The sequence below is a fragment of the Pantherophis guttatus genome, chromosome 2 (genome assembly GCF_059756535.1).
Source record: "Pantherophis guttatus breed Tessera chromosome 2, ASM5975653v1, whole genome shotgun sequence".
In the NCBI taxonomy this organism is placed as follows: domain Eukaryota; kingdom Metazoa; phylum Chordata; class Lepidosauria; order Squamata; family Colubridae; genus Pantherophis; species Pantherophis guttatus.
The window spans coordinates 34,767,584-34,786,523 of NC_142064.1; the positions used below are offsets into that span (position 1 = coordinate 34,767,584).

Sequence of the window (18,940 nt, forward strand, 5' to 3'; positions counted from 1 at the left end):
CGGCGTCCCCCCTGCCATCCGTTTTTGCTCCCAGGAGGCTTCAGAGAGGCTCCTAGGCCCAAAACAGGGCACGGGGGAGATGCGGCCCATTTTTGCTCCAAGGACGCTGCAGGGAGGCCTACTAGGCCCAAAACGGGGCGCGGGGGGTGCAGCACATCCCCCTTGGCCTGGTTTTGCTCCCAGGGGGGTACAGGAAGTGAAGTGCTACCTGTCACACCCCTGGCCACATCCACCATGGCCACGCCCATCCAGCCGGTCATTAGGTCACTGAGAATCTCCATAGACTTATAAAAGGGGTCATGGACAGCACTGAGCCCAACCTTCTGCTCCAAGTTAAAACATCCATGGCAAATAACTACCCATTCTTTGCCTAATCCTCTCCAGTAAAGGAGAATCCACATCACAGTGATTTTTCATATTCAGATTGTAATAAATAAATTACATTAAAGAATGCAAAACACATTGGGTAATTATCACCCACTTTTCCTCTTTTGATGCATGTGTTGATTGTATCCAACAGGTCTGCATGGTTTCTGTCACTTTTTGGAAGCTCTGTAAGTTCTTTCCCTATTAATTCTCCCTTCTGATAGCCCATCATCTGTTCAAAGGCTGGGTTAACATACTGTAAAAAAAATTAAAATGAAATGAAGTTTATAAGCAAGTACAGAAAACTTAAAATCAAATTTTGATAATTTTCATATTCTGTTTGCATAATCCCAGTGTGGGAAACCTCCAATGCAAATACTTAAATAGAAAGGCTTTGCTTTGTATTCACTCAGTGCAAATGCACCAATAGAAAAGGATTCCAAAATAAAATACAGAAAACTTTGCATGTTACCTCCCTAGACCAATAATATCTAAACAGAATTGATACCTATGTGCATATACTTCAGGCAAAATGGTGATTCTTTCCTTTATTGACATCTAGTTACATTGATAAATAAATTTTCTGAGGACAGTTGTACTTTTTTCCATACCTGAATAATATGATCTTCACTAGTTATTTCTATTGCTTCATGACAGTGCTCTAGTGCAGTGAATACTGAATTACAAGCCCTGTAATTAATCAATAAATAGAAACTATTAGAATCTATGACAGAACAATTCAGGATGCCATAACTGATTAATTCCTATGCAAATTCATGGAAATACGTCACCTTCCTGTAAAAATATACTTTTTAGAATATATTAGTTTACTATTAAACTATGCAACATTAATGTCATTAATATATGAATGATATACTATTAGTATTAATATAAATATTACTAATATATTACTATATATTACTATTAATAGTAATATAAATAGATCCCATTTCTCAAATAAAATTATAACTTTTATTTGGCAGGAGGAAAGAAATCAGAAAGGCATGGACTCAACAGAATTTTTCCAGATGTTTCCTCAGACGTATTAAATATGTATGTTTTTATTTATGTAACAATTTGCATCTTGCATGAGTGTGGAGAAAATCCAGTGATAAGTCTACCTTTGCAACCTAACACAAAGTGGCACTTTGTGGGGAAAATGTTTCTGATTAGGGAAGTTTAGAGTTCCACATAGTAAAGCAGGAGGAGGCAACCCACAACATATAAATTGAGGGTAGTTGAAATATATTTATGTGTCTTCCTGAGATTGTACCAACTAACATTTGGTGCTGCTCACGGAGGCAAATATTTCCATTGATTTTTCAAATAAAAATACATTTACAAAAATAGGCAAATCTCTGGATAAATAAATAAATAAATAAATAAATAAATAAATAAATAAATAAATAAGCTAAAACCATAAACGGAATGCAATCCATCAAATAGCATTAAAAAATTAGTCCCACAAATTCTCTGCAACATTGATCTGGTGTCTACTGAGTTGTTGGGTTTTTTTCCCCAAGTTTTTTTACTTTTTATTTTTTATCATAATATCAAATCAATGTGTGAACAGTGTGGCAGCTGAGTGTCATACATTGTAATACAAATAAAACTAATCAAGTTAATCATAATCCTTACATTCAATCCGCTTATATATTTCTAATAATGCATACTTATATTAAGTTATAGTCTATCATTGTTCAATTATTCCACATTTTCTCTTGTTATTACTTTCATTTTATGTCAAAAAGTATATGCTAATGTTTCCCCTTTTCTTATTTCTATCACTTATTCTAGCTTTTGATCATATCACCCTTTGTTAAGAAACTTTTTCTTTCTTTCTTATCTAACTTCTAATCATATCACCTACTTAAAAAAAGAAAAAAGGGAAAGAAGGAGAGAGCGAGAGAAAAGAAAAAGTAACTCAAAACAACAGAAAAAAATCATTGTTGGCTATCTTTAAAGGGTAGTTGTAGCCATTAAGAAATTATCTGATCTGGAGATACAAAGGTATGGAAGTACCATAGTATAGATGAGACCTGAAAGACTCTTGGATGAAATAAAAATCCTCATGCAAAACCTATCTGGCAATTATTCCTGAAATATAGGCAATTAGTTATTTGAGATTCATTTTTTTTAGACTATGTTTATTTTAACAATCACAAACCTACAATTCAAAAGTCAGAAATCTATTCGTAATACATACAGATTATCTAGTCCAACCCCCCGCTCAAGCAGGAGACCCTACACCATTTCTGACAAGTGGCAGTCCAATCTTTTTTTGAAAGTCTCAAGTGATGAAGCTCCCACAACTTCTGAAGACAACTTCTGTTCCATTGGTTGATTGTTCTCACTGTCAGAAAGTTCCTCCTCATTTCTAGGCTGAATCTCTCCTCGGCCAGTTTCCATCCATTATTCCTTGCCTGGCCTTCAGGTGTTTTGGAAAACAGCTTGACCCCTCCTCTCTCTGGCAGCCCCTCAAGTATTGGAAGACGACTATCATGTCTCCCTTGGTCCTTCTTTTAATAAATACATAAATACCCAGCATCGGGGATACAGAATAACAGAGTTGTAAGTGACTTTGGAAGTCTTCTAATCCAACTCCCTGCTCAAGCAGGAAACCCTATACCATTTCAGACAAATAATTATCCAATCTCTTTTTAAAAGCCTCCAGTGTTGGAGCACCCACAACTTCTGGAGGCAAGTCATTCCACTGATTACTTGTTCTAATTTAGTTCTAGGTTTGTTCTCTCCTTGATTAATTTCCATTCTTCTTATTCTGCCAAAGATCTGGACAGAGTTATCTTAATATAATACTAGGACTCTGCTTTTCCTACTAACCCAGGGGATGAATGGTAACAAATATGCTTACATACCGTAATTTGAACTGTGATCGCACCTCACCATGTTCTATTTGAATCAGTTCATTGTAACAAGCAATGATGCTGTTATTCTCCAAAAATCTCTGGGAAATACGAAAACAAAAAGTAGATGTCACTGGTTATAATAATTAACTTCTACAATCATCTGTCTCAGAGGTGGGTTTCAGCAGGTTCTGACCAATTCTGGAGAACCGGTAGTGGAATTTTTGAGTAGTTCGGAGAACCGGTAGAAAAATTCTGACTGGTCCCACCCCCATCTATTCTCTGCCTCCCAAGTCCCAGCTGATTGGGAGGAAATGGGGACTTTGCAGTATCCTTCCCCTGGAGTGGGGTGGGAATGGAGATTTTACAGTATCTTCCCCTGTCACTCCCACCAAGCCACGCCCACCATGCCACGCCCACCAAGCCACACCCACAGAACCATTAGTAAAAAAAAATTTAAACCCACGACCGATCTGTCTACTGATGAGTTAACCAATAAATACTTTTAGCTTGCAAAACACCAAACTCAAGGGAATGCAATTCTAAAAGGCAAACAATATAGGGAAACCATGTAGACATTGGCTCCTGGTTTTTTTCAAATCCTTAATACAGAGGACTTCAAACTTGGCAGCTTTAAGACTTGTGGACTTCAAGAATTCTCCAGCCAGCTATGCTAATTCTCCAGAAGCTATGCTGGCTGGAGAATTCTGGGAGTTGAAGTCCACAAGTCTTAAAGCTGCCAAGTTTGAAGACCTCTGCCTTAATAAATAGCAATGCTTTGAGCCAGATGAACCAGAAGAAGGAAGTGTCTTTGAATAAGGCATGAACAGTATTTAGGGATGCGGCCCAATTGCATCTCCAAAGCAATGCATTTGGTGATTCTTTTTTTCTCTACAGCTGCCAGGCAATCCAGTAGGTATAATGGCAGGCATAACTAATCACTGAAGCACCAATTTAAGGAAATGCAAATGAGTCTCCTGGGTGTTCGCTGTTGTTCCAGAGGGATTTTTGTAAAGGTAAAAGCATTTCTGCACTAGAAGCTGGTGCCTGAATTTACATATGTCAGCTTCATATGTAATTTTTTTAAAAAAAATTAAATGACTTTTAAAAAATCTTTGGGCAAGAAGTATGGGAGATCACATTAGTGCCCATTCACATCACATTGCCAACTTTGTGTTTTAATAAGAGAGGCCAGGATCCTGTTATTATCGACATATATTGATATTACAACTCTTAGAATTACAATCTCTGACACTGGCTTGCAGTCCTAGAAGTAATACTTCCATTTGGATGAGACGATTATCAGATTGGGGAAGCTATACTAGGATATAACATCTCTCAATAAAAAATATGACTAAAGATTTTCATAAAAATAATTACCAAGGGAAAACAAGCGCTGTATTAGAAACTTGAATTGAAGTTACATTGGGTGTAAGTTATAAATTGGGTGTTTTAATCTGTGTTTCGGCCGAAATATTTAATAATTTTAAGGGATTTTTAATATTTGTATTGTCTGTATTTTATCTTGGCTGTTCACCGCCCTGAGTCCTTCGGGAGTAGGGCGGTATAGAAATTTGATTAATAAATAAATAAATAAATAAATAAATAAGTTATTCAGTGGTGGCATTCATTTTTTTTTTACTACCGGTTCTGTGGGCGTGGCTTGGTGGGCATGGCAGGGGAAGGATACTGTAAAATCTCCATTCCCTCCCCACTCCAGGAGAAGATTACTGCAAAATCCCCATTTCCTCCTGATCAGCTGGGACTTGGGAAGCAGAGAATAGATGGGGGCAGGGCCAGTCAGAGATGTTATTTACCGGTTCTCCGAACTCCTCAAAATTTCCACTCCGGAACTGGTCAGAACCTGCTGAATACCACCTCTGAAGTTATTGTATATATGCATCTTCTTTGCTTACAAAATAATAAGCTGCTAGTGCAAGGTGAATGTATGCGTGCCTCCAGATTAGTCTTCTCTTCTGGCAACTATCTGGACAAGTCCCTGAAGTTTTCTTGGCAGGATCTTGGAAGTGGTTTTTTCCATTGCCTCTTTCCTAGGGTTGAGAAAGAGGGGCTGGCCAATGTCACCCAGTTGGCTTCATGCCTAAAATGGGACTAGAACTCATGATGTCTCACTTTCTAACCTGCCACCTTAACTATTACACTAAGTATAACAGTTTAATTGGACAAAATTAGGACAGAATTTCCTAATAGAAATTACTAACTAGCACATAACATGGATGTTTACTAATATCTGTCCATGGCACAATTGACAGGAAACTTCAACTGCTTTTGATCAATGCAAAAAGAATGCTCAGGCATACGGTAGTACATGAAAACTATGGTTTTAAGATACTTCAAACATCATTGGTATTCCTCTGGGAAATAAAGACAATAAATCATAGCCAAAATAATTATGGTTTCCTGTTATTTCCAATATTGATGATAATGGATTTTGCCAGTGAAACTGCATATTATAGTAATATACAACTGGGGGAAAAAAGCTTCTTTTAAGAGGACACATAACTTTGATGGCAATCTCAATGGATAATGCTATTTCTGATGTTACTTGCCCTAAATAAGAACAAACAGTCCCAGGGTCAACATACAAATCTTTGAAAAAGTTTCAAAGGCACACAATGAAAGAAATGTAACATTAAAAGTGTGTCTCATATTCTTTATTTCTGTTTTGTCTTGAAAAAATACCAATGTTCATGTCATAACTGTAGCCTCCACCAACCATTCTGTATAATAGTCTCCCCTTTAGACGAGAAAGGGCGGTACCTAAATCTAATAAAAAATAAAATAGGCATGTACAAATGATAGCTGCACCTCAGGAACAGAATCTCTTAAAAGTAAGCAACGTCATCATTAACAGAAATAATTTCTATATAAATATGATTTGAACCTGTTGGATTTGCAACAATTATTCATGCCTTTGTGACATCACAACTGGAATATTGTAATATGCTCTTGATAAAGATACTCTTGAAATATGTCTGGAAAATGGCTGCTGAAGATTGTGGTAGTTAGGCTAGTACTAATCCAATACTAAGTAAGCTATGCCCACGATGAAAAGCCCGCACTGACTGGAAGTTATTTTCCAGGTATAATTTCAGGATTTGTGTTAATCTTGAATGCCCAGTACACCTTGCAATGTGTGATTATCTGAAGGACTGTATCTCTTAGCACAGATGCTAAAATCTTCAGGAGATGCATTTTAAATGCTTTTAGCCACCAAATTGCCAGGTACAGTACACCCAAAAGGACAAACTAATGAGAATGGGCAAGGTTTTATTAGTTCAAAGAAAAGAGACATTGCAACAAAAGACGAGGAGAATGCAGTCTAACTATATATAGTATCACCATTTACCAAGTCCACCAGCAATTTCCCTTCCTAAAATATAAGTGGATAAATGATACACGAAAAGAATCTCAAGATCCCGCAGGTCAGGTGAAATTCTCATCCATCCTTCCACTCTATGAAAGGGGAGAGGAAATAGAAATAAGAATACTGCAATTGAAAGATTAGCTCTGCAAATGGTATCAATGGAAGATATTTTCTTTCTGGGATATGGCCTGAGCTATCCAGGTGATGTGTTGCTGGCATAAAATGGGTTGTATTTCATAAGGACAAATAAATATATGTTTATCAGAACAAGCTTTAAGCTTGATTAAGGTTGAAACAAAACCCTGAAATAAGGACCTTGAATGAACATTTGTATATAGTAGAATGTGGGAGTGTTTGTGAAACTGAGCTTTTAAAACCATTTTGTGGAAGAAGCCAGAAAGAACATTGACCTATAAAGTTCATTGGCCCATGCAGCGCATAACCTTTATGAGTTTGAGTTCATTTTGTTTATTTCCCATACTCTGAACTAAAATTCAGATTATGGAAAATAAACAAGATGAGTTCTCCATACAGTAATGCATGTGGGATATATTAGATGTAACAGAAATCTAGTGACATGATTCCCATTGTTAGAATATAGCAACCAAAAGATGCAATACTGTTTATTGAAAAGTAGAATTAGAAAACATTAAGTTGTATGTTAAACAGCATCTATTTTTGCTTAGAAATCCAAACAAATGAACTTAGTAACGTTGTAGAGATCAGCTAGGTAAATATAAATGAAGGAATAAATAAAAGCACTGTCTTTGGTATCTACATATTAAAAAAAAAAGATGAAGATTAATTTATTGATCATATGCAAAAAAGTAATGTATGCATATTGATACACATTTCAGGATTAGATAACAAAAATACTATTTTGAAAGGATAATTCTAATATTTAAATATATGTTTTATTAATTGGTAAGTATGATACTTTTAATTTATTTTTCTATTTATTATGTAGTTATGAACTTTACTTATAAAGAATTATGTTTAGAAGGAAAGAAGGATATTTATTAGGTAAGGAAGAAGGGAGTCTCAGCTTTTTTCTCCTTGAACAAACAACCGTTCAAGTTAATCACTGAGGCATAGGAAGTGCCTCTGTTACTCTGTTCAATAATTACGTTAACGTCCATTCTTTGTTATGCTTATCTTTTTTTCCCCTGCAACTTATGAAATATACTGCGCAGGCTAATGATGGCAGGGGACTTTGTCTGAACAAGTTGGTTATTATTGTTGCTGCTCTGATGGCAAGTGTGCAAATATGCAAGAAAGATAAGAAAGAAATCTCAGTTGGTTATGATTCATGCCAGTGGAGGATGAAAATATAAGAGATGGTTATCAGCAGGGGTAAGCAACCTTTTGGGTTCAGTGGACAGACGTGGAATATTAGAGCCTTTACACATTTTTATCAAATATTTAGATGGGATGGCCAGCCACAAAATATCAACTTGCTACATGCAATTATTTCTTTACACTATACTGCATCTTAGTTATCTGAATATATTTACTCTCCCTATAGGATCCAAAAGCATTGGATGCTAGAGATTGGGGGCTTTCTTTTACATCAGGCAGCTCCCCTTTTTGAAGAAAATAAAAGTCAATTTTATTGACTTTTTACTTAGAGTCATTTGGGATTCCAGTAGGTAAGGTGTTGTCTAGCCCTAATTTCATGAGCTTAGATCTAGTGGTTACAGAGTTTTAGTATTTATAATGCTCCCATTCAGAGTAACACACTACCATCACAATTCCTTTTCTTTTCTTCTCCCTTTCCCTTAGGTTGTCCTATAGGCCTTCATAACACTTCCTGATGCTCTCTTCAGTTATCTTCCTTCCAGCTGCAGTTTCTTCACAAGGACAGTTTTTCCCCAAATGCCATCACTCTACTAAACAACCAATTCCCACAACACTGTCAAATTATTTACTAAGACTGTATTTGTATTACTATTATTCTTCTCATCCTTCCTAGTACCTATCTCTTCCCATTCATGACTATAACCATATTGCTTGTATCTTTACAATTTATATTGTTTTGTTTCCTACTACAATTTTATTTATTTATTTATTTATTTATTATTTACATTTTTATACCGCCCTTCTCCCGAAGGACTCAGGACGGTGCACAGCCACAATAAAATAACATAGCTCCATAAAATTTAAAAACAGTTTAAAACATATTGGAGGGAAGAGCCGAGGACTTTGTTCAGTATCTGTATGACAAAATCACTCAGATTCGGGAAGGTCTGGACTCTGACTGGGTAGATCCAGCGAGAGTGACGGAGGCAGGTCTTGAGACTGTTATCTGGGATGAGTTTGATCCTGTGACCCCAGATGACGTGGACAGGATTCTGGGTAGATTGAACGCGACCACATGTTTGTTGGACCCGTGTCCCTCCTGGTTAGTGCTGGCTTCCCGGGAGGTGACGCGAGGCTGGCTCCAGGGGATTATAAATGCTTCATTGGGTGAGGGTGTCTTCCCCGCCGCCCTTAAGGAGGCGGTGGTGAGGCCCCTCCTCAAGAAGCCTTCCCTGGACCCGGCAATATTGGCTAATTATCGTCCAGTCTCCAACCTTCGTTTTGTGGCGAAGGTTGTTGAGAGTGTGGTTGCGGGACAGCTTCCCCAGTACCTGGATGAAGCGTCGTATCTGGATCCGTTCCAGTCGGGTTTCAGGCCTGGATACAGCACGGAAACGGCATTGGTCGCGTTGGTTGATGATCTCTGGAGGGCTCGGGACAGGGGCTGCTCCTCTGTCCTGGTCCTGTTAGATCTCTCAGCGGCTTTTGATACCATCGACCATGGTATCATGCTGCACCGGTTGGAAGAGTTGGGGGTGGGAGGCACCGTACTAAGGTGGTTCTCCTCCTTTCTCTCCGACCGGTCGCAGTCTGTGTTGACAGGGGGGCAGAGGTCGACCCCGAGGCCCCTCATATGTGGGGTGCCGCAGGGATCGATCCTCTCGCCCCTTTTGTTCAACATTTATGTAAAGCCGCTGGGCGAGATCATCCGTGGTTTTGGGGTGAAGCACCATCAGTACGCGGATGACACCCAGCTGTACATCTCCACCCCGGACCACCCCAACGATGCCCTTGAAGTGATGTCCCAGTGCCTGGAGGCCGTACGGATCTGGATGGGGAGGAACAGGCTCAGGCTCAACCCATCCAAGACCGAGTGGCTGTGGTTTCCGACGTCCCGATATAGTCAGCTAATGCCATCGCTGACTATTGGGGGCGAATCATTGGCCCCCACGGATAGGGCTCGCAACTTGGGTGTCCTCCTGGATTCACGGCTGTCGTTAGAAGAGCATGTGACGGCCGTGTCCGGGAGGATTTTTAATCAGGTTCGCCTGATTCGCCAGTTGCGTCCCTATCTAGATCGGGACTCCCTACACACAGTCACTCATGCCCTCGTTACTTCTCGTCTGGATTACTGCAACGCTCTCTACATGGGGCTCCCCTTGAGGTGCACTCGGAGGCTCCAACTGGCGCAGAGTGCGGCCGCGCGGGTAGTGATGGGAGCGACATGGAGTTCCCATGTGACACCTCTCCTGCGCGAGCTGCACTGGCTCCCGGTGGTCTTCCGAGTGCGCTTCAAGGTTCTGGTTATCACCTTCAAAGCGCTCCATGGCTTAGGACCTGGTTATTTACGGGACCGCCTGCTACCACCAATAGCCTCCCACCGGCCAGTACGCTCCCATAGAGAGGGGCTCCTCCGGGTGCCGTCGGCCAAACAATGTCGGCTGTCGGCCCCTAGGGGGAGAGCCTTCTCTGTGGGGGCACCTACGATTTGGAACAAGCTCCCCCCGGAGATACGTAGGATCCCGGATCTGCGCACCTTCCGCCGCGCGCTTAAGACCTTTCTATTTTATCAAGCTGGCCTGGCCTAAATCTTCCCCCTTTTTAAATGTGGAAATTTTAAATTTTTAAATTTTAAATTCGTCTTTTTATAGGGGTATGGGTAAGGCATTTTAAATTGGGGAGCCATTTTAGATTTAATTCTGTTTTAAACGTATTTTTAATTGTTTATATTGTATGTTTTTAACTTTGGCTGTTCACCGCCCCGAGTCCTTCGGGAGAGGGGGCAGTATAAAAATCTAATAAATAAATAAATAAATAAATAAATAAATATTAAATAATTTGGCCCTTATTAAAAACTAAGAAACTAAAATACCCATTAAAATTATTTAAACCAGCCCAGCCTGTTGAAATAGTAAGGTCTTAAGGGCACGGCGAAAGGTACGTAGGTCAGGGATCATACGTATCTCTGGAGGCAGTTCATTCCAGAGGGCAGGTACCCCCAAAGAGAAGGCCCTCCCCCTGGGGGTCGCCAGTCAACATTGTTTGGCTGACAGCACCCTGAGGAGTCCCTCTCTGTGGGAGCGTATTGGCCGGTGGGAGGCTATCGGTGGCAGAAGGCAATCTCATAAGTACCCAGGTCCTAAGCCATGGAGCGCTTTAAAGATGGTAACCATCACCTTGAACCGCAGCTGGAAGACCACCGGCAGCCAGTGCAGCTCACGCAGGAGAGGTTTTACTTGGGTGCGTCGTGTCGCTCCCATAATCACCCGCGCAGCCGCATTTTGGACAAGTTGGAGCCTCCGAGTGCTCTTCAAGGGGAGCCCCATGTAGAGAGCATTACAATAGTCCAGACAAGAAGTGACGAGGGCATGAATGACCGTTTGATTGCTTATTAGTAACCTATGACTATCACTAAGTGTTGTATCTTATGATTCTTGATGAATGTATTTTATTTTTCTGTATGTACACTTAGAGCGTATGTGCCATAGACAAATTCCTTGTGTATCCAATCACATTTGGCCAATAAAGAATTCTATTCTATTCTATTCTATTCTATTCTATTCTATTCTATTCTATTCTATTCTATTCTATTCTATTCTATTCTATTCTATTCTATTCTATTCTATTCTATTCTATTCTATTCTTCTTATCCTAAGTCTAAGTCTTAGTGTCTTTTTTATTTCCCTTCTATATCAGCTTTTTTCCAGATAGTTCATAAATGTATTGATGGCTGATGGCGAGAGAGAATGTTTCCTGCTGAAGCATTCTCAGAAAAAAAAAAAAATTTAGAGAGAGAAATAGTGGTGAATGTAATAAGTGTCATCAGAGTACTTTGTACACTTAAATATCTGAGGGGAGAGGTCAACAAATATATCAGTAACAATTACATCATAAGGCGCCAATAAATGCAATATTTTTGCAGGACCATATGGTATATTATGAAAACAGGAAGATACATGTAGCAAGGAGGCATGCTAAAAGGATGGAACAAAAAGTTAGAAGGGAGACTGATTTTTAAAAAGTAACATCAGTTAAGTAAAGGCTAACTAAAGCTTTGTTCTTTCAGAAAAAACAACAACCATAGAATGAAAATCTCATTCTATCAAGATATTCCAAAAACATAGAGCTAAGTAAAAGAGTACATCTTCAAGAATGAAATCTGGCAAGAAATCTGAGGTTTAATTTAAATCATTTAGAGGTAGTCCCCAACTTACAATTATTCGTTTGGCTACTATTCCAAGTTACAACTCTGATGAAAAAAGTGATTTATGATTGGCCCAATCATAAACCATCGCAGCAAACCCAAGTGATCAAAAATTGGGTGCTTGGCAACTGGCGTGTATTTATGATAGTGGCAGCATCCCAGGGACATGTCATTGCCATTTGTGACCCTCCCAGCAATGTTCTAACAAACTAAGTCAAGAAGCCAGATTTGCTAAATGACCATGTGATTCACTTAACAACAGCAGTGATTCGCTTAATAACCATGGCAAAAAGGTAATAAAATTGGGCAGGAGTCACTTAATAGCTGCCTTGTTTAGTAACAGAAGCTGTGATCCTAAATCAACAATTCCTTGTGTAGCACATTTTTCTTTTTAATTTCTGAAATCTGCTTCTTTTACACAGTCCAACATGCTGCTAGGAAAGGTGTGATCCTCCTTCCTAACCCCACCACCCAGGCCTATTTTCTCTTTACATAGTGATTGTGAAGGCAAAATGCCAACCAATTCCTTGAGTTCTTTTTCAATCAGCATTGGCTATGCTGCACCAGCAAATACAGAGCTTGAGGCAGTTACAGATGATTTATGTGATTACATTAGACAACCTTATTTTCAAACTGAACACACTTTTCTTGGTCTCTATTACAGGAAATCATGTCCAGGCTTGTAGAAATTTATTTGTCAGTATCTTTTCACCCCCTTATATCTAGCCAACAATAATACTCCTATAACTTAGTGTTTATTTATGGACTAAAATGTGGAGGAGCTGAAGGGGCCGCAGTTGTCACATGCAACAAATGCTTGCATGACAACAACACGAATGTCATGTCGACATGAAGGTTGATAAATCAATTGTTTATGGCCTAAGCAATCTGCAATAACTTTAACATACCCTATTAAATCCCGCATGGAGAAGTGGGAGAACAGAAGCTTCTTCCTGACCAGCAGATCTACAGAAATACAAAATATATTATCAGTTAATAGAGTCGATGTATGCGGTTGCTAAGAGTTGATACCACACCAACATGATGGCACTGAATCAATCAATCATTCAAAAAATCCACTTTTTGTGGTTGTATTTTATTTTGGTGTGGGGAGGTTAATATCTCTATGGACTACAGAAGAAATGGCAGAACTGTAGTAACATCTTCAGAGAGAGCAGGACTAAAAGGCTTGGTTTTTCTTTCCTTGATTTTTTTTAAAATCAAAATAGGTGTGTCACGCTTTTGGGTTTTTTTTAAAAATAAAAGTCACATTAAAAACCATACATTTGCTGCCAAATTTTGCAAAGATCATTCTGAGAAGCTCTGGAGGCCACAAGAAAAAAAAAGGAGACACGGAGAGGCACCCTTCCTTACTGCCAAAGAAATATTCATGTTGCATTCACAAATGACAACTCATGATGGATATATTTATTGTTGTTCTTTCAGCTTCCCAACTATTATGAATTTTCTAGAATTTGGTCTTTTTTATGTGTTGCTAAGATGGGCACAGAAAAACCCAACTAAGCTGTGGTTTGTATGGTGTTTGATGGTAAAAGGTTTGAACTCGTCTCTTGGAACCCCTGTCAGAAACTTTGCTGCAGAGAAGGCTTGAGCGTTGTTTGCTTTGATCTCAAGTCTCCTTCCAGGAGCAACCATACCATGTCCTAATGGTTTCTAAATGAGATTTCAACCATGTAATGATTTATGTGTCAAAAGAATCTTCTGATGGTTTTCTGATCATTTTCTAGGCCGGGAAAAAATTGAATTTCAGTGACATGTTGACAATGGCAGTCCAGAAAGTAGTACCTTTCACCAGAACAAAGCTAGTTTTTAATTACATTTACATTTAATTAAAATCAAATGTAATTATATTTGAGAGCTACATAGTTCTCCTTCTGTCTCCATTAACCATTACAATATTTGGTGGTCTTCAGCGGACACTACAGGCTTTAAAGAGTTGTATGCAGGTATGGGGCCTCACCTTATCCTCTGACATAAACTAAGATGTTCATAAGAAACTGCTACTTATTCACTGAATAACCATACCCATTAAAAAAAGTATATAAAATAAGCATGCGTCCCCAAAATACTTACACTTGTAAGGTAACAGCTATTATCACAGTATGTTCAGCAGGTTTTGTAGCACGAATTGACCTGGAATGAAGAAAGTTCAGGCCATATTTGATTAAACAATTTTATTAACAAAAATTTACCAACCACATTTTAAAATGGGTTGCATAATTATGTGAATCTTATTCTCTCTCTCTCTGTTTTTACACAGTGTAAAGACAGCAAGCAAATCGGATGTTATTTTACTGTTCTATTTTATGAAAGGCCAGGCCTAGATTGCTAAAAAAAACAGATGAAACAATAAATTCTGCTAAATTGAAACAGATTCTTGGCAAGCAAGATTGGATCATATAGAACCAATATACTGAAAGCATATCTGCAGTTATGTAGGCTAGTAAGAAGAGAGTCCTTATTAAACTTGGGTTTTGAATTCTAAATAGATTATATTGGCTAAAACTCTTCCGTTAGAAGGATATTGTCTCAGAAGTCATTCAACTGAAATATTATATGGACTATATGGATGGTGGTCAGCAGTCAGAGAAGGAATATGGGTTGTTCAAAGCTTAACATAACAGTTTTGGCTTCTGTAAAGCTGGCAAGAACAAGGTTCTATCAAAGCCCATAGTGACTGATTATTCATTTATCCCGCTCATCTTATTATAACAAAACAGTGACTTTTTTGTCACAAGATCCTGAATATGGGTTCATGTGTCCTTTCCCAAGAAAAGCAATATAAGCCTCATTTTCATCATTCTACTGCAGTATCCTGATTTTTTACACATGTACTTAATGCTGAAGATACAAGTTTTAGGCAGAGCTTAGACGCAATGTTAAAGCAAAACATCTATTGGCTCTTTTGCAGTATATATGATTTGAAACAAATTACATGTTTGTGTACTCCAGAACCTAGTCTATAAATTAGAATCTGGCTAAGTCTTCATTTATGCTTCTCTATGCCAGCCCAGCTGATTGTTGCCATTTTTTCCATCAAATATCAGACTTCAAGAGCATTTTTCCTAGCCACATTTGACATATTACCTTCAGCTGTTAAACATGATAAGATCCACTATTTTGAATTTTTTTGCTACTATGGTTCTCATGCAACAGAGGATGTAGGCCCTGTTTTGTTATTTTGCAGTTTTTACAGAGATTTATGAGCCATATTAAACATGCCCCTTCTAAAAGACTTTTCTGGCATAGAAGATGAAATATAGATCTCATTCCTCCTATCCCATTATCAGATCAATATTACATATTTCACAGACAAATTTTGTTTAGCAGTCATGAAAATACACTCTTGGATTTGCCATAGCATATCAGAATAATTACAAAATTTTTGAAACTCCTCAGATTACTAATGATGCTACTACTATAAATAACGTGTGGAGGTCCAGGGTCCAGAAGTAAAAACTTTTACTTTGATTTTACTTTTGAGTTTAATTTTCTATGTTACTTTTTTTGTATTTGCATGCTTCATCTGACCAGCCAGGGATAATCAATAGAATGTACTTCTACTGTTTATACAGGAATTGAATTTCATAAATGCCTTAATGGATGGACTTCTGAGGATCTGATCATTAACTGCACTGGTATGTAAGTAACTATCTGCAATATAGATCAGAGGTGAAATCCAATTTTTTTAAACTACCGGTTCTGTGGGCGTGGCTTGGTGGGTGTGGTGTGGCTTGGTGAATGTGGCTTGGTGGGCGTGGCAGGGGAAGGATACTGCAAAATCTCCATTTCCACCCCACTCCAGGGGAAGGATATTGCAAAATCCCCATTCCCTCCCCACTCTGGGGCCAGCCAGAGGTGGTATTTGTTGGTTCTCTGAATTGCTCAAAATTTCCGCTACCGATTCTCCCGAACCTGTCAGAACCTGCTGGATTTCACCCCTGATATAAATGCATCTGACCCAACCATCAGTCAAAATGGCCAGAGCAATGGTCAGTTTAGTCTTTACTTTCTCAGCAAGACTCCTGATCTTATTTTTGGTTTATGGAGAGCCATCTCCCAGGCATCTCTTTTATTTGACTTTATGCCTGTCATTGGAAGACAGAACAAGGAAGAAATACCCTGGTTCCACAGGATTCTGGCATATGAAAACATCTTCCTAGAACCTCCACAGACTGGGAAGTTGCCATGACTCCATGATCAAAGCCCTGCTGCTTTTTCATATATGTTGAACATGTAACACATATAAAAAGGACGCAGCTATCACCTTGATTTTTTTTACCTCTTTCTCATATATGCCCCATGTAGAGAACTGATAAATCCTTCTCCTTAAAATCTAACTTTTTTATATTCAGAGATTTCACACACTGATTTCATATGGAAGAACATCTCATCATATGACAGCCCACTCAATTGTCCAGAAACAGTTTCGATACTGAAGTTAGGAAGTGAATATAGAAATTGCATAATAGTATTTTCCTATACTGTCAGGGTCATATGAAATACAAGAACAAGTAATTACCTACAGATGGCTTCTGCATCAAAGTGTCTGGGGTTTCGGTAATCTATAACAATTATTTCATGATGTTTATCAAGAAAGCATTCAAGTGCTGATTCTGGTGTCCGAGCAATGTTACACCTATACCCAGCTTTATTACAAGCCCACCAGAATCCATCACTCTGTTTGTCTTCTTTTGCAAAGATTAACAATACCTATAAAAATACAGAAGATAGTTTAAAATTACTATGCATTTAAAACAATAATTTTAGCCTATGACAATAAAATAAAATAAAGTAACAACTAAACTAACTCTTTCACTGTATAATTGACTCAGTAATGTTTAGTATTAAATTATTTTTTTAAAATATCCTCATAGCCCCCATGAATGCATTCACTTTTCAAAAGCAAGAAATAAAAAGCAATGTTTTAAATGTGTGTACATATTTGAATGTTATTTTTACTTTTAAAGACATAAGCTTTATATTGCCGAAGGAATATGTGTGAGCTTGTGAATGTGTCTATAAAGTTTCTATTCTTAACTATGTCTATTTCATTTCTAATTATGTCATCAATGGTCCAGAATATAATGATGCCACTACCTCCACCTTTCAGTTCAGTGAATAATATACATCTAGTCTATCTATCTATCTATCTATCTATCTATCTATCTATCTATCTATCTATCTATCTATCTACCTACCTACCTACCTACCTACCTACCTACCTACCTACCTACCTATCACCCAAATTATTGGGGTCAATATGCTGACTTTGTAAGCCTTAGAGAGGGCTGGAAAGCACTGTAAAGCGGTATATAAGTCTAAGTGCTATTGCTATTGCTATCTATCTATCTATCTTTATTTTATTATTTTATTAGTCATATTTCTATGCCGCCCACTCTCCGAAGACTCTGGGCGGCTTACACCAAAGACAGTATACTAAATAGCATATTTCCCCCAACAATCTGGGTCCCCATTTTACTCACCTCAGAAGATGGAAGGCTGAGTCAACCTTGAGCCGGTGAGATTAGATCCACTGATCTGTGAACTAGCAGTCAGCTGAAGTAGCTGCAGTACTGTACTCTAACCACTGCGCCACCTCTATCTATCTATCTATCTATCTATCTATCTATCTATCTATCTATCTATCTATCTATCATCTATCATCTATCTATCTGTAGACTTTCTTAAACTTCCAGGAGGTACCCCCCAAGTATCTTTAAAGGATTCTTAAACCCTACAAAATGAGTTTTTGGGGGGGGGGGCTGTAGAACTTAATGTTTATTGGTAAAGTAAGACAGATAGGTTTTTTATTGCCAAATAAAAGAAGTCCTACCTGAATAGGATCTTGTGTCAGTCTCATAGGTCCAATTTCTGTCTCAGTAGTTGAAGCCTGCTTAAAAAAAAAAGCAGCATGTAAGTCTTTGTTTTGTCCCATTGTGAGTCTATATTAATGGCATTTCATTACAATGATTAAACTAATGAATAAAAATAATTTATTGTTTGATAATTTTCTCTACAGTTCTGGTTTCAAACAAAGCCCAGTCATATACTGTAAATTTTTGTGTTTTAAGCCAGAAGAATGATCCTTAGGTCTATACTGAATTATTCTTTCTATTTATACAGACTTCAGAATTCTGGACTTTCCTGCTAGGAAGCATAGCTATCAGTCTCTAGAAATTTATCAACAGCTTATTTATTGAGAGTTCTGCAACAGGAACTCTTCCAGTTATTCTTAGCACAACTCAGTCAAAATCACATTTTGCTCTTGAAACAAATCAGATTAACTATTCCTCTGGCAGGAAAAGACTATGGAAATGATTGGGGCTTGTGATTTCATAATCATATTCTGTCAGAACAGTCTTGCTTATTGTTCTATTCACACAATTTAAATGTCAGGTACTGAAGTGTAGCCTAACAGACCCTTTCTCTATATAGAAGACTAGGTTTCAGTGTTCAAAGATATTTTTATTCCTGTAAGACATGAAGCACTATAGTACATCATTTTGATTCTAAATTCTCCTTGAAGCGAATTAATGTTTAAAGACACATTCCATAACCATAAGCTAAAATCATACTTGGAATAAGTACAATTGAATTGAATGAAACCTATTCAAGAAGAATATTTGTCAGATATCAACTGCAGACCACTGGGACTTCTTTGGGTTTCTGAAGTTTCACTCAATTTTATAAACTTCCAGTGGACTACCCTTGTATTTATATTTATCATTTTACCTAGAGCTGTGCAAAGAGTTCAAATTAGGTGTCCACAAAATACTTTAGTGCAAACAAAGCACC

General features: G+C 38.1%; 1 protein-coding gene across 6 annotated transcripts in view; it reads right to left on the reverse strand.

The window, feature by feature from the left end:
• PDE8B (phosphodiesterase 8B) overlaps positions 1-18,940 on the reverse strand; it is a 64,287-nt gene that overhangs the window by 23,633 nt on the left and 21,714 nt on the right. For 3 of the 6 annotated variants that reach the window (XM_087885765.1, XM_034441081.3, XM_034441082.3), the window contains exons 2-8: positions 17,979-18,035; positions 16,665-16,855; positions 14,216-14,275; positions 13,030-13,087; positions 3,243-3,331; positions 978-1,056; positions 482-622 (exon numbers count right to left, since the gene is read on the reverse strand). In XM_087885765.1, the coding sequence (XP_087741891.1) occupies positions 482-622; positions 978-1,056; positions 3,243-3,331; positions 13,030-13,087; positions 14,216-14,275; positions 16,665-16,855; positions 17,979-18,035 (675 nt within the window). Of the gene's footprint in view, positions 1-481; positions 623-977; positions 1,057-3,242; positions 3,332-13,029; positions 13,088-14,215; positions 14,276-16,664; positions 16,856-17,978; positions 18,039-18,940 lie in introns of all 6 variants that reach the window. The other 3 variants (XM_087885764.1, XM_034441083.3, XM_034441080.3) reach the window with 1 other exon arrangement.